Source organism: Periophthalmus magnuspinnatus, chromosome 3, assembly GCF_009829125.3.
Source record: "Periophthalmus magnuspinnatus isolate fPerMag1 chromosome 3, fPerMag1.2.pri, whole genome shotgun sequence".
NCBI classification, from domain to species: domain Eukaryota; kingdom Metazoa; phylum Chordata; class Actinopteri; order Gobiiformes; family Gobiidae; genus Periophthalmus; species Periophthalmus magnuspinnatus.
Window position 1 is genome coordinate 25780707 of NC_047128.1, and position 24450 is coordinate 25805156.

At 39.4% G+C, this 24450-nt stretch overlaps 1 protein-coding gene across 1 annotated transcript in view; it reads right to left on the reverse strand.

Moving 5' to 3' along the window:
- Positions 1-1400: 1400 nt before the first annotated feature.
- The window catches only part of LOC117385532 (A-kinase anchor protein 13), a 66015-nt gene continuing 42965 nt past the window's right edge, over positions 1401-24450 (reverse strand). Inside the window, exons 13-38 of the mRNA XM_055229557.1 lie at positions 22749-22926; positions 21709-21811; positions 19942-19984; positions 19736-19847; positions 16713-16866; positions 15265-15332; positions 15107-15173; positions 14851-14995; positions 14667-14779; positions 14388-14534; positions 13444-13700; positions 12631-12756; positions 12307-12424; positions 10576-10824; positions 10423-10499; positions 9580-9761; positions 8780-8862; positions 8492-8680; positions 7828-7974; positions 7200-7273; positions 6231-6275; positions 5712-5762; positions 5357-5629; positions 5057-5236; positions 4346-4631; positions 1401-4041 (exon numbers count right to left, since the gene is read on the reverse strand). Coding sequence (XP_055085532.1) covers positions 3989-4041; positions 4346-4631; positions 5057-5236; positions 5357-5629; positions 5712-5762; positions 6231-6275; positions 7200-7273; positions 7828-7974; positions 8492-8680; positions 8780-8862; positions 9580-9761; positions 10423-10499; positions 10576-10824; positions 12307-12424; positions 12631-12756; positions 13444-13700; positions 14388-14534; positions 14667-14779; positions 14851-14995; positions 15107-15173; positions 15265-15332; positions 16713-16866; positions 19736-19847; positions 19942-19984; positions 21709-21811; positions 22749-22926 — 3520 coding nt within the window. The 3' untranslated portion in view covers positions 1401-3988. The remainder of the gene's footprint in view (positions 4042-4345; positions 4632-5056; positions 5237-5356; positions 5630-5711; positions 5763-6230; positions 6276-7199; positions 7274-7827; positions 7975-8491; positions 8681-8779; positions 8863-9579; positions 9762-10422; positions 10500-10575; positions 10825-12306; positions 12425-12630; positions 12757-13443; positions 13701-14387; positions 14535-14666; positions 14780-14850; positions 14996-15106; positions 15174-15264; positions 15333-16712; positions 16867-19735; positions 19848-19941; positions 19985-21708; positions 21812-22748; positions 22927-24450) is intronic.

Sequence of the window (24450 nt, forward strand, 5' to 3'; positions counted from 1 at the left end):
ATAATAATAATAATAATAATAATAATAATAATAATAGGAAACGTTCTGTGCTGATAGTTGACAAAAAACAATATCACACTCAAGACTGGTGAAAAATAATTCTGTTTTCCTTTGGTTGTGTTTGTTTCTTTGGCAAAGAAGATTCAGCTTCAACTTTTTTTTTTTTTTTTTTTTTTTTTTAAGTGCTGCTTGAGGGCCGACGAGCATAGCAGCTAATACAGCAATAACTGATACTGAAGCACTGGCATTCCTTATAGTCTCACCAATTTTTATTTTATTTATTTATTTATTTTTTGCTGATTAGTTGCCATATTATTGTTTGTTTGGGGTATTTAAAATGTTACTGTTTCACCAGTTTGCAGTTTTACTAAAAAGCTACTTGAGGTAAAGCTATTCTGTCCTGTAATTTAGACTGTAACGGAAACTATTCTATGTTCATGGTCATGTAACATTTGTCACAGAGAGACTGATTTAAAGCCACAATATGTCACTTTTTAGCCTAAAGCGAAAAATCATTTTGGCTGGGTTTATTGCACTGAAAAACCTTGACTATAATATTCCAGAGTATGGCTTGAAACGTATCTATCATCATGGAGAAAGTTCTGAAGTCTTAGTTTTTTCATGTTTCTGTGGAATCATGCAGGTGATGTTCCACTTCCAGAAAGTCACATAATGATGTAACGAGTGGTGGATGAAAAAAAAAATGAAGGTTTGCGGTTCAGCATAAACATCATTGGTAGAGCTGACCCAGATCCACTGACCCAGAGGGTGGCTGTGCGATTCCAGCTCTCATAGTGAAAACTGTCATTGTGTCTTGGGTAAAACACTTAACCTACCTCACCTCCAGCGTCTGCGTACACTGATATATGAATGTGTGTGTGAATGGGTGAGCAGTTCCTTGTAAAAAGCTTTGAGTGCCTTGAAAGTGGAAAAGAGCTATATAAAAATGTGACCATTGACCAAAATGCAGAGAATTAACAGGGTTTATTGAAAAAATAGACAAAGGCTGGGTGCTCGGAGCTGGGTCGGAGGCTGAGGTGGTCTGTGGGTGTGGGTCTGGTCTAAAAACATGGTCTGATGAAAACATGAAACAACAAACAAAGTACTCAAAAAACGCAATGAAACTAACTAGGCCAAGCAGTTACAATACCACGATGGATAAACTAACAATCTGGCAACGTGAGCATGAATGAGTTGAGTCTTTGTACTGCAGAGGTTATAGCTCGACTGGCAGTGGTCTGCAGGTGAGTAGTGGGTGGAAACCATTGGTGAGGGTGGTGCCAGACTCTCCGCCCAGCTCTAGACACACAGACACACAGAAGAGAAGGAAAAAACAGGAATCCTGACACATACTGTAACTTTAAAACAAAACTTTAGAACAAAACTTTGCAGTCAATAATAATCTATTGTGACATGTTTTATTATGAGAAATATGCATCATTTTTACATTGCCCGTCACACTGAAAATGACGATAAAACATAAATAAAACATTCATACAAAATAAATCACTGACAAAACAATTCTTTTTTTTACATAATGATTTGTACATGAATCATATTTACACATTGCCCTTTTTTACAGGATGATTTGGAATGTTTTATGTACCACTTTTTACAGTACAAAAAAACGTTTCCGTCTTTTCTTCGCCGAGGTAAAAAAAAAATAAATCAAACGTCTCCCCTCCCTGGAGAAGATGGGTTCTGCTTTAGTGCATTTTATGGTCCTGATTTAAGGCTATGGGGAGATGGACACACTCATCTCATAGACAAAGCGATCATCGTGGGGGAGGGAGTTCGTTCTATTGGTGATTGTCGTGTACACAGACGTTCCCCAGAGCCCTTACATATTGGACTGATTTCAACTGAATAACCAATTACAACTGTGACAACTTATTTGTTTCACGCAGTCAATTACAAATGCAGTGTGGGGGAAATGTCATCGAGCGCAGGGCCCACGCTCATCACATTATCTGCAAAGCGGCAATGACCTGCTGGGAAAAATATGACAATTCTAACAGCGGGGATTACATATTTAAAAACAACAAAATTAAATTGTTTCAGACTTTTAGGGAAGTTGAGTTTCAGTGGGTGCAGTGCCACCTGTTGGCCACAAGGGGATATTGTTAAAAAAAATGTATTTGTCTTGTTTCTTTGACAGGATTACAGCAATACCCATAAACAGAGGACATGGAGCAACTAATTGGCTGGCCGTGTAAGCCTCTTAGCCGACACCACTGTAATAAACCAGCCAAGACCAGAAGACCAATTCTTCACAAAGACAGCAAGTTAACAAACTGCACTTAAAAAAGAACAGAGGAGAGGTTTAGAGTGAGACTGCTCTGTAGTCCACTGCTGCCTCTGTGATACTGAGACTGCTTTGTGTATGCCGCCCGACCAGCAGGCAGAAAGTGGCTTCAAATGTAACTTGAACATTTTAGTCATACTCTTAACCATTCAAGTCTTGCGTGTATATTTGGGGATTATTAGTGTATATTGTGGATTTTGGAATATTGGTAATACTTTCGAATAGTATTAGGACAATTTGTTAATTAATTTTCCACTTCTACAAGATTCATGGTAAAAGTATAAGTAATTATTTTGTTTAAGGTGGGGGTACATCAAAGAAAGTTGACCCAGAGAGTATCACCTTAATACATACGACAGTCAGACTTCTCCCAGAAAGATAAATACATTTGATCATGTTAAAAACTTTGACGTGTATGTTATTCTTGAGTGTTACCAGATGTTGTCCAACCATTTTGAACCATAATTTTACATTCAGACATTACATAGCAATTAAAATGTATTAAGGGCTGAAGTGCTTAGCAACACTGATTACTATAGAGTGAAAATTCAGTTGCACCTACAGAGCAGGTCTTGTCAGGCCATATCTTAACGGGGGTGTTTTATATCAGCAGTTAATAAACCATTTCGTCTCCTCTAACTTTGGTTTTATCCTTAATTAACACTGTTTGATGAAATGTTCGCTGTGCATGTACAGACTCTATTAGCAGAAATCAAAGATGGAGGTTGCAAACAACAGTTGAACTTTTAAAAGACTGAGACAGCATTAGTATGCGACCTGCGGTGTTACATGCAATTAAAAACGGAAGGAAAGCCCCGACTCAGATGAAAGATGACGGTCACATAAAAGCCCTCAGACAGGCAGATAAAGTGCGGATCAGGCTAATACTCATCCAAGGCTCCACAACACGCTCAAGGATCTGAATGGAGCCATTAGACACCCAGAGAAATGTCTCAGTCCTTTCATTACTGTTGAGTCTGAAAAACAGACGCGCACATGTGTGGAGCTTTAGTCCACTATGATATACTCATAATTCAAACATTAAATACTCATCAAGAAGCATGAGTGATGATTTAAAGTTGTTAGGAAGGGTTTCTAAATGGAACACTTCTATTCAGCTTACAAATCAGATTCAATTATAGGACAAAAGCCAATTTTCTGAGAGCAAAAGGAGTAATAGAATAAAAAATGTCATAAAAACAGAAAAAAACAGATCTGCAAAACACAGTTTCATCTGTCAACCAAGACACAAGATTTATCTGTGGTTTCAGTCATAGCCTTGTAACTGAATCTTTGGAAAAGGAGGAGGGTTTTCACGGTGATTGACTTAATTTGTAAACACATACCTAAAGATTGTAAGTAAGATTTTACCAAACATCAAAGTGCATCTATATTGTTATCCCATGTGAAAGGGGAAGGTAGGATTCCATTCAGTCACTATAGAGAATTTTTGACCATTCTGGTCAAAATCCTGGTCTGATCCTTAAAAATCATTCAAAGTAAATTTCCAAGGACTAAAATGGTAACATGGGGTGGACTGCAAGCAGGATAGAACCAAAGATAGGTTATTTTAAAGAACAGTATTCTCATAGAATACAATAAAATTCAATGTGTTCTTTGCATTGCATTGTGCTGCAATTTAACTCCTAAGCAAATGCTGTTAATGTTCTTGATTTATAGTCTTTAGCAGAAGAAAATCTCTCCATCCAAAGGTCCTTCCTGCAGGTGCTGACCATCTGTAAGAAAGAAAGACTTCTACATGATACAGCATATTTACATCATACTTGTATTAGCATAATTGTCATTGAACAGAAAACAGTGGACTGACTTAAGTAGTTAGATTTATCTTGTGAAATTCATTAAATTGTTTAATGATGTAAAAAAGTAAATCAAAGCATTTATACATGTTTAAATATTTTTCTAATTTTACAGGACTCTTAAATCAAACTTCAGTTTAACATAATCAAAATAGTTACTTTCTGAATGATCTGGAATCAAAATCTGGAGTATTCTATGCTCCCCGGTTACACTAAAGCTCACCTGCTGATGGAGCCCCCTTGCTCTTCTTCTTCTTTTTGTCCTTATCCTTGCCTTCTTTGCCCTTGTTCTTGGCCAGCTGCAGTAGACTTCTGGAGAGCTGGTTGTTGGTGTCACTGTTTTTACAGCTTGTGTTTGATGAGGTGAACGGATTGAGTCCTTTCCCCTTAGACTTGCTCTGCCTCTGAGACTGCTGCCGGGGCACAGAACTGAAATCCAGGGGGTCCAGCTCCAAAGACTGAGAGCTGCCGAGGAGCTGCGATTCATCTGATGTCGTAGAGGGAGTCCTCTGGAAGGACACAGTAGAATTACACAGATGTTAGCTACATCTGCTCTGTATGAATTAATGTTTGACTCTTGGGTTAAATCCTGAGTAAAGAGTCAAAAGAGAATGAAAACCTGCCAAGGATGGATTCACACATGTCCTGGTTTTGTCCAGCACATTTTAGTCCTGTGTAGATTGGTTTGGTGCTGTTGTAGTCCTGGTTTAGTACTGGTCTATTTCAGGTTTTAGTCTCAGTTTATTTCCCATTTTCATGTGGAGTGTATAAGTGTGTGCAAGTGTGAACATCCTCCTGAGGCCACAGAAGCACAGTTTACAAGTTGTAATTTCTGCTTTTTATTCTTGACTTCTGAGATCTGTGACTGAAGCACCAGCAGAGGACGTGTAAACAGGACCACAGCTGTAGTGCTCTGTGTAGTGCATGTGCTAACCTCTGCCAGGCGCAGCTCATCCATCCTGTGGAGCTGCCTCTGCACTGTCTCCCTGTCTCTCTCTAGTTTCCTCTGGGCATCTCGTAGCCTTTCCAGGTCCCTCTGGTACTCCTCCTTTCTGTTCTGCAGTTCCTGTTTCTCCTTCTCCAGCTTATTGTGCTGCTGTAGGATCTCCTCCTCCTGCCAGAATCAATCAGTACAAAATCTAGTTATTCCAGTGCCCAGTAATCACAGCCCAGAGCCTAATAATTTATGCAACCATGCTCCATGCTTCATGAGGATATCAGACAAAGGGTTTACCTGTACATGCATAAGAGCTTCCCTGTCAGAAAGCTGCTGCTCCCTCTGCTCCCATTCCCTCTCCTTCCTCCTCTTCTCGTCAGCGTGAGCGGCCTGTTGTCTCTGCAGGGAGGCCAGCTCCTGCCTCTGCTTCTCCAGGCTGCGCTGCTTCTCCTGTTCGATCAGAGAGCTAGGTCTGGAGGAGGGCCGAGATAAAGACAGAGTCGAGGACGAGCGCTCACTCAAGGCCTGCCGCTGGTCTTCTATGAAACTGTCCTGCTGCACCACCACCGCCTGTCACACACACATTTATATTCAGATGCTTTGACAAAATAGAATCAGCCATTAAATACAACTTGTAAGCTATTGTTTATACCTGCAGGGAGCTGAGCAGGAGATGTAGACTGGAGACACTACGGAGGACCTGCTGTTGAAAAGACAATGAGTATATTAATTACTTTATATTACTTTATATATTTGATGATCATTTTGTAGAATTGCTATTACAGAAAAGACTAGTTGAGAATTTATTGTACGTAAGATGTTTGTTTAACTTGTCAGTATGAAGCCTACTTTATTATTTTCATACATAGCTATTGTTTAAGTGTCTTGAAAATTTAGCTCCTTGCGTGAATCAAAACAAAGAGCACATTTGTTGCAATAAACAAACAGTCTATGCCAATAAAGGTCGATCCAAACAAATAAACCACTGACAAGAACATTGTTTTTTCTCAAATACATGTTCAGATCAGTGTGTTGTTTACACCTTGACATCACTGCGCAAAAATAATTGGGATGAAGGACAATAAGCACAAACGTTAGATTAAGGAGGCTATTGAGACAAGAAACAAGCCCACAAGACAATATATGGAAGACAAAGACAAGTCAGAAATACCTCACTGTTCCTCTTCAGCATGAGCAGAGGGTTGGCATTTACTCCCTGCACACAAACACACTGATATTAATGCACATGAATGTTCTAGACATAAAGGTAAACTCGTGTATATGGCTTAGCTAAAAATGTAATTATACTGTATGTTAAATTTTACTGTATTTATATATTACTCCCACAGCTGCCAAGCAATTATGCCAATAATAATAAACACATCTTAGGACAGCAGCAATATAAAAGCATGCATCTCTCATACAGGAACCTACAAACTCTGATGCACTGTAAAATTTGCTTTACTGTTTCATATAATACATTTTTTTTTTTTTCCAGTTAGATTTAACACACTATAACATTATTTAATCTCTGCATTATTAGCACTTATGGTTGTGGATTATTGTCCCAAATTGGTTGCCCTCTTCCTATATATTTTGAAGAGTTACAATAAAAGGTCTAAAACACATTTCAGGCAGGTTATAGCAGATCCATGTACAGGCGACTGCTCCTGATGGTTACTATTAGCAACATTGCCTGGCAGGAAGTGTCAAGAGGCTAATCCACTAGAGGCAGAGAATTGTCAATTGTCAAAGTTTGAGAACAAATGACCCAACCTCCCTGTAGGTCTGTTTTTATTTGTATGTTTTACGTTCTGACTTTGAATCATGCTTCAATGATGCAGGAACAGCATAGCATTGCTTATGGGACCATTCTCCAGATCTGTTGCCAGGATTTGGGTGGGGAGCACTTAGCTAAAAAAAAATGAGCCTTTGTGAATGTGTGAGGTTAATCAGGGAAACTGGAGTGCCCAGCGGAAACCCACCCAGGCAATTTCACACAAAAATCCCCTGAATGGACAATGACAATCACATGAAATCTGTGCAGGAGCTTTGAGTTGAAGGGCTTTGTCACTGTGTCAGATGGGTATGAGGATGTGGTAGTTTAGGCTGCATAATAAATGCCTGCTTAAATACCAACCTTCTTGAGTACACTGTCAGATTCTGTCCTGCGAAGATCTCCTGCTGTCTCTAGGCTTTCATCTTTGTCTCCACCTGTTATGGAGAGACAACCAAGAGAAAAAAGGAAATTATAATCTTGTCTGTTCAACCGAATTCTGGACATTAAACAATTAAACAAAACTGGGGCACTTATTCACATTAATTAGTTTGATACATAATAAATGTATGCAGTTTATGAGTGAGTTATGTAGTTTATGACACATAATGTTGAGTTTAAGAGCATCATGACATTCAGTTATGTTAGAGTTACATGAATACAGTTATTGGAGGCTATACTGGGTAGCTGTGATTGATGGCTGTCACTATACTAACAGAAAACCATGATGATTTAGACATGATGCCCAAGGCCAAGTTTCCCCCAGGAAGCATGAGCTCTTCCAGACTTTATCTGTCTACACAGGAGAGGGCCGTTATAGTTACTCCAGGACTGGTGGTAACTGCTTAACTGTTATTAAAAAAACAAACCTTATGCTTGTCTTTTCCAGTGGAGTTGGTACTGTTCCACTGTGCTTTGTGGGAGATTCAAGCACAATAGAAAAGCAGTACCAAAAAGTGCTTTCACAATAAGCACAAGATAGAAAACTTACTCTTGCTGTTGAGCATCTGATGACTGTCAAAGCCTCCAAAGGTCTCCGCGCGGCGGGGTAGGCACACTGGCCCCACTCCTCCTCCCTCCTGGATACTGGCCATAGCCCCTCCCAGACTGCCATTCACCAGAGCCTGTAATGTCTCCACTGCCACACACACACATATGCACAGGTCACTAAATGAATTAAACAGGCTAACTGTGTTACAGCTCAGTCCAGCACTCATGAATCCTCCCAGGCACCTCTGCCTTCAGTCTTCCAAGGGAGCCTGTTGCTAAGCAACCACTGAAAAGTCTTTATTCTACTAAATGTTTTAATAACTCAGAATAATGTAAATATGCGTATGTTGTAGGCAAAACAGAACATGATGACCTTTTGATTAAAACAAAAGTTGGGCAGTCAGGTGAATCTGAATTCAATAAGAAATAGAATTACTTCTGTCAATTCACATCAAGTAAGAACAATTGCTGCTGCAGGCTGTGGATGCTGCAGTGGAAACTGCAAAACACACTATGTTTTCGACAAATATAATGAGAAAAAAAGGATAGGCTCTTTCTTTGTAGCATAGCAAAAAAGTTGTCTAAAGTTAAAATCTGTGGTGTCTGTGTGTAGTTATGCTTTTGTCAATACACAAAAGGCAAAAGGACTTTCTGGGGCAAGTTACCTTCCTGAAGAGCATCCTTCATGATGGCTGCCCCCCGGGGTGGCTCCTGGCTGCTGTCTGACCTGAAGAAAGGCCCCACCTGCCGACTGCTCTCCTCTGCAGAGCTCAGACCCTCCCACATGCCCCTGAAGAGGCGCACCTTCTGCTCCAGCAGAGACAAGATCTCTGTGTCCTTCTGCCTCAGCATGTCTAAGCAGGGCAATAATTGAAACACAAATGAATAAAAAACACAATTACACATCAAACTGTTTTATTTTTTGATCAAAAACAAGGTAGATCATCCCAGACCTCTCATCTCACGAGCTTTGGTCTCCAATTGCCGCTTGTCATCTTCTGTCTCACTAGGAATTCCTTCATCCTCATCTTTGTCCCTGGATGAAAAAATATAGTTTTGACAAAGCCATGTAACATTATGCTTAATACAGTGCTTCCAGAACCTAGACTTATGTTTAAAAGTGAACATCAATATAAAGTTTATGCAAGGACAGACAGAGAGGCTGCAGACTTCTGCTTTGTTTACGCCTTCCTCCAGCCTGCCCATAGCTTGATCTCAATTTTGTTTTGTCAGAAGTCAGAGACAAACACGAGGTGCACCCCTAAATCTGTCTCCTCCCCGCTGGCTGCAGGGGAATAATCCCCTGCTTATAGAGCACTGCCCTTGAAGCCAATCCAGCATTAGACTGTCCCTGAGTACATCCTATCCCCAGGTAGAGGAGTGCTAATCCTCCTGACAGCACAGTGCTCAGTCACAGCTTACCGTATATTACCATCTACAAACCAGGGAAGGGCCTAACTCCTGGGTTACAACCAAGCTAACTAACTCACAGAACAAGGAGGCATGCTGCATATGAGCAATACAGGGAAACATGCTGTTATGTATAGGTCACCATTGTTGCCCTATACATAACAGCATAACAAAAGTGCTAATTCTTTGGATAATACAATTGCGAATCTGAGAAGAAGTAATAAAAATGTATTTCAATACTAATTTCCTAAAAATAAACTCTCTTTAGGTTTGATCATTGTGCAGGCTGACGGCCCAACCAGATATTCACCATACTATTAAAAAATTTAAACTTAAGACTTACATGGACTGCATAGCCTCCTGTATCTTCTGCATCCAGCTATTGCGTTCATCCTTGGAGCTGGCCAGCACCTCCATCATCTCCGGCTTCTCGATGCCCGCTGTGATGAGGAAGAGGCCGCGCTCCTCGTTGGCCACCTCCCTGACGATCAGCTTCTGGAGGGAGATGACTGTGGAGCGCTGGTCCTACAGAGGGAGACTTTGTTACAGGCGACAGGCAGGATACAGCGGGGACAATGAAAAAAAAGGAAAACAGATGATAGGAGGAGGGCCAAGGGGGAGACAGAGGAGGAGTGAATGCGAGAAGCGCAGATTGCTCACACTTGGAAGAGCAATGCAAGGGATGGGAAATTCACAATTGTTTCTTTTTCTTTTTTAAAGTTAGTATTAAGATTACTAGAACTAGTAACTGTCAACAGTTCTATGAGGTGAATGTTAATAAAGCGAGGGTATTAAAATGTATTTAAACAACAGATGTTGTTATGAAAAAATATCTGCAAACTAGTTCAGTTAATATTTTCAAAATCTTAACTGTATGCATTAGGTTTTGTTTCACTTATGGAAGCATTACATGCAAATAATATGAAAAACATATTATGAATCACATGAAGAGGAGATGCTCAAGGCCAGAGCAGCTTTACTGGGTGCAGGTAGCACTGTTACACAAAACATGCAAATGCTAACAACACCATCAGTGGGATAGGAAAACATGACAGCATCACTTCTGGCCTTACTTCAAATGTGTCTCTTAGAATAGGGAGGGCAGTGGGAGTGGAGGGGAAATGAAAGACAGCATTAGCTGTAAAGAGAGGTGTGTTAGAGGTGTGTTAGAAAACAGTGTTATTACCAGCATGGCAAAGACATATTTCTGGTCCTTTTCATGAAGGAAGACGAAGACATCAGATAGAAGTAAAGCATGGACTTCTGAGAAAACAAAAAGAACATAAGTTGTAATAGAATATTTACGATGAAGTTTGCTTAAGTACAGTAGTGCATTAACCTTTCAGTCTTCCCTGACTGCTTTTGAGCTGCAGAGGTCCATCGTGAATTAGCCTCCTCCTCAGCAGATCCTCCCTGGCAAAGATCTGCCCGCTCTTCATCATCATGATGGACTTGGTCTCCATGCGGCTGTGGAAGTCTTTGAGCCTCTGCCTCTTTTCGTGCTCGTTCACCTTCCCGTCCACAGCAGCAATCACCTCCTTCACCAACCGGAGAGCTTCAGTCAGATCCTCATAGTCCTCGCTACCCTCTGACAAAACAGCAGTTTGTTCTTATTAAAGATAAACATAATAATATTGCATTTGCATGTGTATCAAATACTAACAATATCTGAAACTGATGAAAGCGACATCTTCAGTCAATAGAATTTCCTCAATGCCCCAAGTTGTTCAAATTCTTTTTGATACTATCAAATATGGCTTCAGATTAAGCAACCACATTTAAGCATTTCAGAGTAGCATAGTTAGAGAGGTGTTTATGCAGAGCAGGTGGTGCAAAGAGATTCCAATGTGGTTTTAATTTGCCTGCATTTCCATTTTGTAGAGACCACCTCCTAAGAGTATTTTTTAAAAGCTTTAATTACACACAGACTGCCATAAAACCAGTCAGCTTTCTGTGACAGATCAACACAGAACCAAAATACTTGCAAATAATCAGATGATGTTAAAATTGTTTTGAGTGCTTTGATAATCCCTCTCTTGTTAGATCCCAAATGAGCAGCTAGATGCTATTTTTAAGAAGATTTGGTGTAATGGTGTTTTCCCATTCATATACTGTACACAAGCAATTTATCATCTGTTCTTTTGCTGCTTTTGCTGTTTAACCAGAGCAAAAGTTTAAGAGTGTTTTATTTCTGTAGTTATCTTTTGGCACAGGAATTGTACTCTATATTATAGCCAGATGGAATATGCATATATTCTTCCCCACAGACTAATCTTACTCCCCTGGCTGTTGTGTCGCCATGTTCCTAACCACTAGAACACTATTTCTTGCAGTGATTGTGCTCGGTTATTTCCTCTTGGTGCTCATAAGAGTTGGCAAGTGTCTTCTTAAAACACCTTTGAGATTAAGTCTAGAGCTCCCTGGTCCCACAAACTATTGTAAACAGGCTTTGGGGAGGGATTAGAGAGACCACACTCGAAATGACAAGAAGTGCTTCAAATCAGATATAAAACTCTGTGAAAAATCAGCTTTTCAAAGTACATTTGATTTATTATGTAACAAGCGGCAATCCATTAATCCAATATATCCCTCTCCACAAGTAAACACACACAACTGTATTGAATTTTTCAGTTACTTACTGAAATACATCTACAGAAGTATATAATAAATGTGGCCACGCATCAGGAGGGATTTTTTGGGGCAGATATCTTTAACGTTTAATCATTTACACTGTTCTCATTTAGTCTTTTTTTCTTTCTCTGGGATGGGAGTCCAATTAATCCACCAACTGTGAAAAAAGGTAACTAAAAAGAAAGGAATGTTGTTTTTCATTACAAAAACATGATGATGTAGAGAAATTGATTGTTAGGAATGTAGGACACATTTAGGCCCATTGTGGAACATTTATTACAATGGCAATTATGCACAAAATGTTGGAAATGTAATAAGTTAAAGTGTAAGTGTGTAAGTTTTGTTGATTGAGTTTCACTTTATGAAACTTGAGTGTCGGTACATTACATGTATATATATAAATACAAAGTCAGCTGGAACACTCCAATGCTCCACTCACCTTTAGTGTGCTGCAATAACCTCTGGAAGAGAACAGGGTACTTTGTTATCCTCTGGGTCACCAACAAGATGCATTCTGGGATACCAAGCCTCCGCACTATACTGCAACTCATCTTTTTCTGGAAGAAAAAATGAGTAGTTACATACAGCACAACAACAATAAGAACAGCAGAGTTCATTTAAACTTAAAACTACTTTATTGTGTCAAGTAATCCAATACTGTGTTATAGGTTTGCCTCCATAGCCATATCTGCATACTCTAACATTTAACATTAATTTATATTGAATAGGGAAAAGATGAAGACTGTAAATTACTTGGTCTTACTTTGATAAATGTCTTGAAACGTTTATCTTTTGTCAGTAGATCTTTGTAGAAATTGACAGCTTCATTGTGACAGCTGCAAAATTTTCCATAGACCCTTTTCATGCTGTCACCATTGGAACCTGAGAACTAAATCAGAACATATTGTACATTCATAAATAAAGGAAAGTAACAATTATTATTATGTCCCATTCACACTTTCAAATACGCAACATTTTCAAAACAATGTGCATACACACCAGAGGCCAAGTGTCACTGGAAAATGTTCAAATTGGCACAAAATAATTGTCAGAATAAATTTAACATTCAGTAACTGCATTGTAATAATTTATCACATAAATAATATTATAGAAAATAGATTCAGAAGTTTAGAAACAAAAAAAATGTAATCTGCATATTAAGTTGCTGTGTTTGTCAGATTGCCCCAGTGCCATTTAAGGATGGATTTAAATGCAGAGGACAAATATCATTATGGGGACAATATGCTACACGTTAACCTTACGTTAAATTTTTAAAGAAGCATGTCGCCTTTTAGGACCCCAGACTTATTGTGGTACAGAAAAATTGCAAAAATGTCCCCACTAGTACAAAGAAACAGTACCCATGATAAATTGACAAAAAAAAAAGATTGTTCCATCTATAATTTATTATGTATTATTTATTATTTATAATTTGGACGATAAGTCAATATAGTAATTATGGGGACAGGCCTACGCATGGTTAAAAACTGAAAACAGGCATTTAACACATCTAAATATGTGCTTCAATTTGAATCAAAGTTCTGACAAAAACAGATTTTCATAGTGATTTCCATACCTGACTGAGCACGATATCTCCTATGCTGTGGATGATGACTGCCCCGTCTGTGCTCCCTCCCTCCTGCTGGCAGCCCCTCCTTCTCTCCAGTAGCCGTAGCAGGTACTGTGTGTGTAGCTCCAACAGTTCATCCAGAGCAGGGAACAGTCTGTCCAGTGTGTGTGCCTCCAGCTGGACCTCCTTCTGCAGGCCCTTACTGTACACTTCAGAAAGGATGCGCAGTGTGCGGATGTGGTGCATTTCTGTCTGCATCAGCTCTACAAGTCGATAAGAACAAGTTTGTACATAGAATGAGTTGGGAATTATAGCACAAAAGTTAAAACACAAGCTGGGAACATAAAATGAAAATAGAAAAATTTCAATATTTCAGACTATCTTGGTGAGTAAATAGTACGGTTTTGATACAACAAAAACAACAATCAATTTCCAGTAAAGGCTTTTTGTGTACAATATACTGCAGAGGATAAACATATTGCCTACTGCTTTAGAACAATGACATAAAAATCAGGCTATATTGTGTAAATGTGAATTCTGTTCTCTCTTACCTAACAATGCCTTGGACAAGCTTTACAAGGTTGCTGAAGCCTCCTAAATCTCTAAACTGTAGTCCTTTTTTCATTCACTCCATACTCAGTATTAGTAAGTGATCATTGCAGCCACAGCTGCCCTGGTGTAGACTGATGGCAGTGAGGCTACCAATCTGTTCCATCAGCCCCTCCAGCCACCAGCAGTGACTCACGCATCATATTCATACCAGGGGTGAAGTGTCTTGTTCAAGGACACAACAACAGAACCTGGCCCTAGCAGCAATTTCGCCTCCAACCTTCAGGTTAGTAGATGAGTGTTCTAACCACTGAGTAATAGATGTCCCTCAAATCAAATAAAGTATCCAGCAGAATATCGTTGAACTAATAGTACAAAATGGACCAACTGTATATATGTACCATAAATGATGTCTTGTCGTTTGACCAAGTCTTTGCCAAGTTGCTGCAGAAAGTGCTGGTCCACTCCTAAACTCCACGAGTCGGCCTCCAGCTCTTTGGCATCAGCCTCAAACTCGCCCATCAGCTGACCATCCATCATCTCTGTGCCTGGACATAACATAACACAACGACACAGGGGTTAGAGACACAGTGAGTTCAGACTTAGTTTCAAAATCAGACTCAATCATGTACATTTAGTAGATTTTCTTTTATGTGATTTTAGTGCGTTGGAGAGCTGACCTTCATCTGTGAGCGACTCCATGGACTCTGTGACTTGGTTGGTTCTGTTCAGAGAGTCCGTGGACTGAGAGAGGTAGCGCAGGGTCCGTATAGGCATTTCATCAAATACAGGACTGTAAAGAACTGACAATATAAAACTGTCCTGAAGATTTACTTATCATCTAAAAGCCGGCACAAGACTTACCCAGCAATGTTGCTTATTGACAGACTTTTAGAGAGGTTGTTTCCATGAAACATCAGGCTTGCCTGTCTCCGAGATGGGATCATCAGGGAGGAATGGTCTTCAGGTGACAAGATGGCTGACCAGGGACGTTCCCTTGTAGCGCCAGCTAGGCCAGAAAAACAATGATAGAATCATCTTTATTCATTATCTATAATACCTTTAATATAGTAACAACTTCCTGATGTTAAGTGACTTACAATAATGTCATGGTACTTACTTTTGTTTCTCATGGTGACAGCAGGAAATGAGCTTGAATCTGGTAAAGCTAACTGCTGTTTGGGTAACTAGTCAGAAAAAAATGCACAAATGTATAAGTGAATGAACTGAAGAAAATATTTTAAAAGAATTATGATAATGGTTAGTTGCGAGCGATACCTTCATTTTCACCTTGGAACAGACCGGGAGGCTGTCTCGGCAGCCTTTGTGGACGGAAGCATTACAGTCTGGAAAGAAAAGCAAGCGAAAGAGTGAGTGAGTTTTTGGAGATTGCCGTGGGGGTGTTAGGTCTGACTCAAAACTCTAGCTAGTTTTCTTTGCCAGTCAGGAAGCTCCACCAGCCCGCTAATGAAAGCCAGACCGAGGCATGGTATGTGATGCAATCGAGGAGTAACACTGCTGCTGGACACACAGGCCAGAGGGTGACATAAACACTCCAGTCCATGGGAAAGTTTCAATCAAACAAACATCGCCATGGCTCTTGGGGGGATACAGGCTATCATAGAATATCTCCATATCAAAATTCACCAGTTCCCTGCATGAAAACTGTCCACAAGTATTTATAAGCCCTGTTTGTACAATGTTGACACAGTTCAAACTATTTTATTAGAAAAAACTACTAAATATTGATGAAGTGCTCCAAAGTTTAAGATTACATTTTGTAGGCCTACATGTAAAAACACTCTGTTAAATAGGCTACAATAGGCTACATGGGCTCTACATTATCACAAAGGAAAAATGTATAGGGTATTCATTTTGCTCTGCTTTAGACAAGTTATGAATAAAATATATGTGCAAAGTGAATGCAAGCCAGTGCTCACAATGCAAAGCAGGTAGAGTTATTCTTCCAATCGACCAGACATTGGCAGATTGTTATAGCGGCAGAATAACTGAGATCCATTACAGAGCGGGTTTCTCCTTTTGAGGCTGTTTTTGGTGTTGCGCCAAATGCTTGTGCAATAAACTACATCCTCTTTATGTGTACAGCTGCTGCTTCAGTGGAAAACAATGTGAATCTGATCAAATGTCTGACAGGAGCAGACAGAGGTGACCCTTTAGTTGGCTGCACTACTCACCTCAAGATGTAGCATTAAATAATTCTGCTTACGACAGAACCAAAATCAAATACACTTAACATCACTGTTAAGTCTGATACACTACGTGCATTGTATACTTAAACATTATGGGACATTGTATACTTAAACATTAAACATTAGTATTTGTGAATTTTACAGTTCACTATATTCTGATTAATAAAACTAGAAACATGTTTTATTTCTAATGACCACAGGTTTCTCAAAATTCTATATTGTAAATCTTTGCATTGTCTTTGATTGTATATAGATCACTATTAAATCCCTGTTCTATTGTATTGTAAGATAATGATATGGTGCCTGTGCAAACATTTATATAATAATTAAATGGCTCTTGTGGAGTTTTATGTGTTCAAAATTAAGATTAATTTCATTTTTATAAACCACAGCAGATAATGGGCTTTAATTAGTATTTAGCCACGGGAGATCACTTCAGTAGGTCACACAATTATATGATACACAAAACAAAGGAAATGTATAATGTCAAATAAGACATGAGATCAAGTGACTTACATGTGCAGAGGTAAGCCTCTTTGCTGGTTAATGTCTTATTGCACTGGGAGCACTGGCTGGATTGGGACAAGCACACAGAGCTGAACACATGACCATTTATGGACTTCTTGTCCTTTTCCTTGCCTTCCTTCTCTTTCTTTTCCCGCTCCTTTTCCTGCATATAATAAAGAACAAATTATAGTGATTATTTACACAATACACAATATACACTGCAGAATAAATGTTTTAATATGTTCTGCATGGGTGGCTAGAAACTTTAGAGACCAAAGATATTCTAAGTCCCAATTTGAATCCAGCAGAGCAGCATTATTACACTGATCTGCCACACAGCATGGGGTGTGCATATTAAGTGATGCATTATTTATGCTGACAACAAATTGGCTCATTAAAAGACCATTTCTGATGCTTATTTTGTGACAGTATTTACTGGTTTGTCTTTTGATGTCATACATAGTCTGCTAAATACATAAAAAGTTGGGGTAATGGGTGTATAAAGTCCAAATGAATACAATCCGCAGTTCTAGGCCATTAGCAATTGTTTTTTGTTTTTTTTTTTGTTTGTTTTTTTATTTTATTTTATTTTTTTAGATTTATCAGTTGTGGATTTGGATTTTTTTTTTTTTTTTTTTTTTTGTAACCACTATTATTGGTTGTTGCACATGTTCCATTATTTTGAAACATATGGCTGCCATGTAACTTTAAATAAAATTTGACAATAAATGTATGTTCAGTACTATTTTTTCTATTGGAGACGCAAAGTCTGGAAATATAATTTTGACCTTTTCATCAAGCCAGTCCTTCTGTAGCATCGCCAAAAACTGACAAAGATCTTCAGATGTTGGCCATATCTATAGTCTGTCCTTACTCACAATCCCATAAAGTAATGCTGGAAAGAACAGAGCCTTTGTATTCTCTTTGACATCACAGTGTCTCCACCCGAACCCAAATGAAATGGAAAAATGGAGTTTCCAGTCTAGTTTTAATGACCAACTTTGAGCCTCTTGGTTTGAGCTAGCCACAAAAGCTCTGACATACTAGAGCTTATTTTGTTCAGTCACTTAACATAACTTCAGGCTGACTGCACCACAACGGCATTACAACACTAAGCAGTCATTTTCACTTCCTACAACAACAATGTGTCACACCAGTGCCAAAAAAGACATCAAATTTACATGCTTTCCTTAAAATCATACTCTTTAGCACATTGCACTTTTCTTTAATGATTAAGATAAAAATACACACTGTTCTGAGCGTTTATGTAGCGTACTTCCAACTCCTGGCATTCACATTAACATGTCGAGGCACTGGCAGGTTAATCTTGTGTGACAATCAAAAGTTAATCTACAAGACATACCGCTGAAGCATGCTCTAATATACTCCGACTTCCCTGGAAAAAGAAATCAGCTCAAGAAGGAACTGCAGTCACTTTGAATCCAATATTGTGACAGGGTCCTTTAGCAGACTGGGAACAGACGATTCTCTTCTACCTACCTCCAGCCAACCCTTCCATCTGCGACAAAAGCCATGGCTCCCTGTGAATCTCCTGTATACCATCCCTGGCAGCCGAGACAGAGAGGCTGCCACTACAGCTGCTCAGGCCCCATCTGGGAAACTACAATGAGGAAGTGACTGGCTTGCTTCAGGAGCTGTTATTTCTGCTATTTATGTCTTAAGTCGGATACAGGCAACGTAATCAAACATTACACAAGTTTCATTTTAAGACTATGGTTGCTACGGTGGGGTTTACAGTATAACAACTATACAGACGTGGGAGACAACTTGGTGTAATTTTGAATCGTCTTCATCATCTTTCAACCTTTTTTAACTGCATTTTTTACTTTTTTTTCTAAATTAAAAGGTGTTACATACGACACACTCTCTGTTGTAGTGCCTCTTTGGAAACATTGCGCAGTGAATAGTTCTCACTTTTGAATACAATAATTTTTTTTACTTTACTTTTTTAGCTTGTTAGTTATATTGCAATAAATCTGCTCAACTGTTTATTAAAGGTGCACTGTGTAACCCCCACCCGCTTGTATCCATAAAAATACTATTGCCCTGCCCGGGATGTTCCACAGTATGCCATTAAACTTATCTAAAAAACAGAGAGCACCACTACATCTGGGCAGCCATATTTCTACCGACAGCACCACTACATTTTGCGAACAATTAAATTAAATGCACAGAATATAAATGTGACTATATGAGGGCATGGGGTAAACTTGTCAAATGGCTCTGTGATATCAGGGACAGTCCCAAGTCGGTGCCCCGCTCCAGCCTTCAGGCCTCTGTCCCTTAAAGCTGTGCCCGGGGTTATAGAGGAGATTACAACAACCAGAGACAACTTTATCATTGTGTCAACTTCCTGTTCGGCTTTTGGTATTTCTTTAGGGGAAGCCAAAGACTATGCAACACCGTTTGACAATTAAGGTAAGATTTAAACTTAGTTAACTAATAGTAAAAGGCATAACATCGTGGTGAATAATTAGGATGCTAGGATTGCATAAGTGAAGAATAAGTGACATGGCAAACCACTAGTTCTGTTTTTCATGTTTAAGAAAAAAATAAATAAATCAGGTACAGCACATTTAAAGTAGCGTTCATTAGGATCATTCGCAGTATTATTATTCTTATTTGTGGGTTTTACATACACACATACACTATAATCGTCATAGGCAGTGTTAATTAAAATGGTTCATACATGCTGCTGCTTAGTTAGCAACTATTATCTGATCCTTCAAATGTATTCATGTATATTGCTAAATTTGGATGGACCTGAGAACATTCTGATTTAAACCAAGTCAACTGGGAAATAAGAGCAGACAAAGCTACTCTGAACATTGAACATGTAGCGCTTTTTGCTATTTCTGTTTCAAGGGAGCTGATCGGAAGCCAAACCGAATAAGACACATTGCAGTTCCCAGAGGTTGTACTTAAAGTCAGTATGACATCAGTGTTTAAAATGGAAAATCTAATACGGTGATGAAAACATAGAAGAGAGAGAAATACTGTTCATGCCGTACCCTGGTCTTTTTGTACATTTTGCTTTTGAGGTAGCTGAAGGTCCGACCAACTTTTGTCAAATTCTTTTCTTCCGTGTCGGTGCGGAGAGGGCCAGGCTCCTCCTCTGATATACTGCAAAACATACAGTTCATTCTTTCTATTAGACACTATTTACTGTACAATGAGATATTCTTTTCAGGAAAAGAAGTACTGATGTTGGACTGACCTGTATGCTAGAGTTCCTGAGGTGCATGAAAACGGCCGCAAGCCTGAAGAAAAATATGAACAGATGAAATAAAATCAAACAATTCAATATGGTTGCAGACAAAATAGCATTGGATTACTGGGCAAATGTGGGCAATGATATCTCCTGATACAGAAGTATGGCAAAATTACTAGTTTCTTGAGCATAACATTTAATTATTTCTGGGAAACCATTTTGGAGGAGAGAGATAAAATAGACGCCAAAGTCAGAATTCAGTAGCTTATATCTGCTACTAACAGATTCAGAGTAATATTGTGATAAAATGTTATCTTGCAATTGTGAAGTACAGGAAAAGTAAAATCCAAATATTCTTGGTGTGAAGACAATGTGATTATGTGTGTCTGTTACGCAAATATAAGTTAATATCCAGCCTCTGATATGTTATTTGTTCAAAAATATAATAAAAAATAACATTCATGTATAATTCCAGCTAAACTAAAAAAAAACAACATAATACGTTTAAGAGCTCATTTTTGTGAGCAGCAACAGAGTCAAGGACACACTGAAAACTATTAGAAATATCTCACAGATAAGAAGAGAAAGGGGAAAAGGTATAAGGCCTATGAATACATCTATCTTTTGAAATGATAGTAGTGTTTCCATTCTCCTGCAGTGTACTACTTTTCTCACTGTGATTTTATGTAAACCCGAGATAAAACCAAAAGGTGTACAGTCACTGGGAGAGCAGGTTCAAGGGTTAAACAATATAGAATGTATGTTCTTGTTTCTATCTACAGAATAGTGTAGTGTTTTTTGCATTCTTTTGGCTTCGATTCCCTTTTAGACATGCTTTTGTTCCCCTTTGGATTAGTATTTTACATTTTCGAACTTATATTGATATCTACATTTGGGAAACACTTTATAAACTACACGTCAATTTCCAATTAGGCATTTAGGCACTGGAGCTCCCTCTGCTGTCAGCAACGGGAATGAACAATGCAAAAATAAACAAATGAAGCCATTAAGCAGCATGACTGAATGTTAATAGAGCCATGTGTTTGGTGTGAACACAATTTGACTGCAGTACTGGTGATGGTTTATGGACTTAAAACATTTTTTGAGTGCATGGAGAAGATGACTTTGGATTAATGAAACAAGCGTGAATGAAGCAAAATACAACTCCGGGCATGTTTTCTGATGAGGGGACAACAATATAACATTAAACATAAAAAAAAGTTATGTTCAGGGGTATTTACACAATTCTAAATGTTCAGTGTTTTGGATTTTTGCATTTCATTGATAGATACACTTATTACAAGGGAAATTCTGGGTGTGAGACATGCAATACTATGAGACGTGGTCAAGGATCGGGGTGTTCTAGTCTAGCGACACTTGTTGCAATTCCTACACGGAGTTAGTACTTACTGGTGCCATCTTCATCGTCACTAGATGAAGATTCCATATAAAAAAGCCGAGACTTAGATTTTGTGAGGATGGGGGAAAGGTTGAAAGAGAAAGAGATCCGCCGTTTACGTCTCGGGTGCCCCACTGCTGGCAGCAACAGTGAGGAGACAACAACACAAATCTTTCAGTGCAATGCTAAGTTTACTGTTTTCAAAGAGGTGAGGGAAAGACGGGCGATTTGAAGGAAAAACAAAATCATAATATTGTGTTATTTTTGCTAGTCCTGTGTTGTGTGGTTGTTTGGCGATAGAAGCTTCACTTTTCTTGTCTAACAAATAAAAGATGTAGATTAGACCATTTGAGTTTGTTTGAATCTACACCTACCATCAATGTCTCGGTGGCTGATGGCAAGCATTGATACAGACTTGGTGAGTGGCAGGGTTATGGGAGGACAGCTGTTACGCATGGGCCGATACCGCTGTGACTTCTGCAAGACAAGAGACAAGGTGAACTCAACAGACACGCATTCAGTTTGAAAACACTCAAGGCACTCGATTACAGACTGTGACAGACAGAAAGAGCACTTATATCAGCTCATACATTGTTATGCTCAAAAGTCACATGTTTTTGTTTGCACTTTGTTCCCAGATTAGGTAATAGACCCCGCTCATAAGGCTGGAGTGTTCATAAAACAGCCTGGAGTGCTGGTATGTGGTTTAGAGCTAGGGCTGGACAATATGGGTAAAAATATTTTAACGATTTTCCCCCCATATTGATCAATCTCAATTTTTGATTCAGTCTTCTTTCATCTTATTGAAAACATATCTTCAGGTATATGTCGTGTTGATAGGACCAATAATTCTGAAGAAAGTCTGGAATGTGTTAGTACAATATGTTACGCCTAAAAATATCTGCATTTTACCACTATCGGCAGAAACACATGTGCGCATGTGCAACTGCTATCGGCAGAAAGATGTGCTTTAAATTAGGTCTTCAGTTCCACTCTTAAATGATGACAAAATAGTCATTTATTTTCTGTAATTTGCATTATAATGATAAGAAGCAAACGAGCAGTGGAAGAGGGGAGAAAAGGTGAGGGGCTGTGGCTGGATCAGAGAGAGAGGGAGAGAGGCAGGGAAATGAAGGGGGCAGATGGCACTTCACACACCAAACAGGAAGAAGGAGACATCGGACTTGTAGTGAAATTGTGCATATTTAAGTCAAAACGTGTTAAACATGAGGACACATAAAGAGTTGCACGGCAGCCCTGACTCAGAGCTTTCACCTAAACAAGACAGTGATGACTCCTCTTCAGTACCAAAGGTTTGGCTGTAGACCTTATCATCGAGATTGACCAAAGTATAAATCTCAATCTATCAATCTTTCAGTTTTTGGCACAGTCCTATTTAGCGCAAATAAATTACCTGTTTGTCCAGTCTGCGGAGCTGCACCCTCTCCTCTGGCTCCTCGGTCAGTGACATCAGCGAGCCTCGCTCATCGCTGTCATTATTAGAGGTAACTGAAGGTTCCAGGATCTGTGGGCCCTGTCTGGAAGGACCTCTCAGTTGCTCCTGAACTCCACTCAGCCCCTCCAGACTGTAGCTGTATGACAAACAGACGGCACAGTGGCCTTGTGGTTAGGAAATGGCACAAGGACGCTGCAAGCTCACACTACTGTCACCTCTTTCAGGGTAGTAGCAGATCCACACTCCACCACATACCTGTTGGTACACACACACGCAGCTGGGCCTGCGCACTGTTTAGCCAGCTGAGTTATCACTGGGCTCTGCTGCAGATTTACAGCTGGAGCAGCAGCAAATGACTTCCAACATCAGCATCAGCATAGAGCTCTACACTTGTGATTTACAAACCCAATTACATCGATCTATGACTGGGAATAAGAGGCCTTAAAAAATCCAATACAATGATTATGGAGAGGAAAACTACAGCTACATTTCAGAATGAGCTATGCTACGTGACTGCAGCCCCTCCGCTCCCGGACAGCATGGGTGATAGTTAAAGCTGCAGCCGTATATCTCTCCTATCTCTAGCCCTTGGCTTTGTATGGCACTCTATTATCCAGCAAATCATCAGTCCAATACATTCCAGCATCAGTAACCCAAGCCCCACTAAGAGAACAGTGAGGTGGTGATTATCACTGACCCATCCTCAGGGCTAAGAATGTGATGGCTATATCTGTCAGGTGAAGCCTTACCTGTTATTACATTTTATTCTAGCCTGAGGGTCCACAGCAAAGAAACATGAATAACAGCAACAGCTGCTACAGCTCTTTGCTACTGACTGGCTGCATTGCAAGAGATTTGCACACACATAATCATGCAAATCAAGCAGCATGTAAATATTCCCTATTGAAAGTAGGCCATGTGCTTGGAGCAAGGCAAAACACAATCACACAAACACACGGTACCTGAGGGGACTGACTAATTTCACAGTGCCACTGCAGGGGCCATCAGGAGGGCAGCCTCTCATACTAACACAGGGAGGAGGGGTGTGACAAGTGAAGGTGGAGAAGAGCCCAGGGTGAGGCATAGGCAGAGAGAACAAACATCACTGTCATGTCAGAGTGGTGTGACTCTGCTTATCAAGGCCTAGTTTAGGTTACTATAATATTTACTTCTAGGGTTTACTGATAATCCACTTAAACAGATAACTTAGAAAGGAAAGCTTTACTTTTATAACAAGGAGCACAATGGAAGAGAGTTTGCCCACTAACCCAACAGCTGACTGTTAGATCCCAGCTCCTAACTGTATACTTAAATTATGTTTTTGGGCAAGACATTTCACCCCTATTTGTACACTATGAAACGATGTACAAGCAAAGTAAATAAAAAGTTAAATTATACATTAAAGTTATCTGCAAGAGTAGATCACAAGAACACAACTCACACAGAGTTAAGTTAATCTCACAACACAAAGATAGACACAGCTTATGGATACCTTCTCCTGTAAAATGTGGTCTTCCTCTGACCAGACCTACGCAAGGCACTGCAGATGATGAATGAGAAAGAGACAGGAAGTGGGTCACTCAGAGTAAGGAAATGAATCGTTATTTAATATTAATGATTTGACTTTAATCTTTCCAGTGGGTGGGATATGCACTCTAAT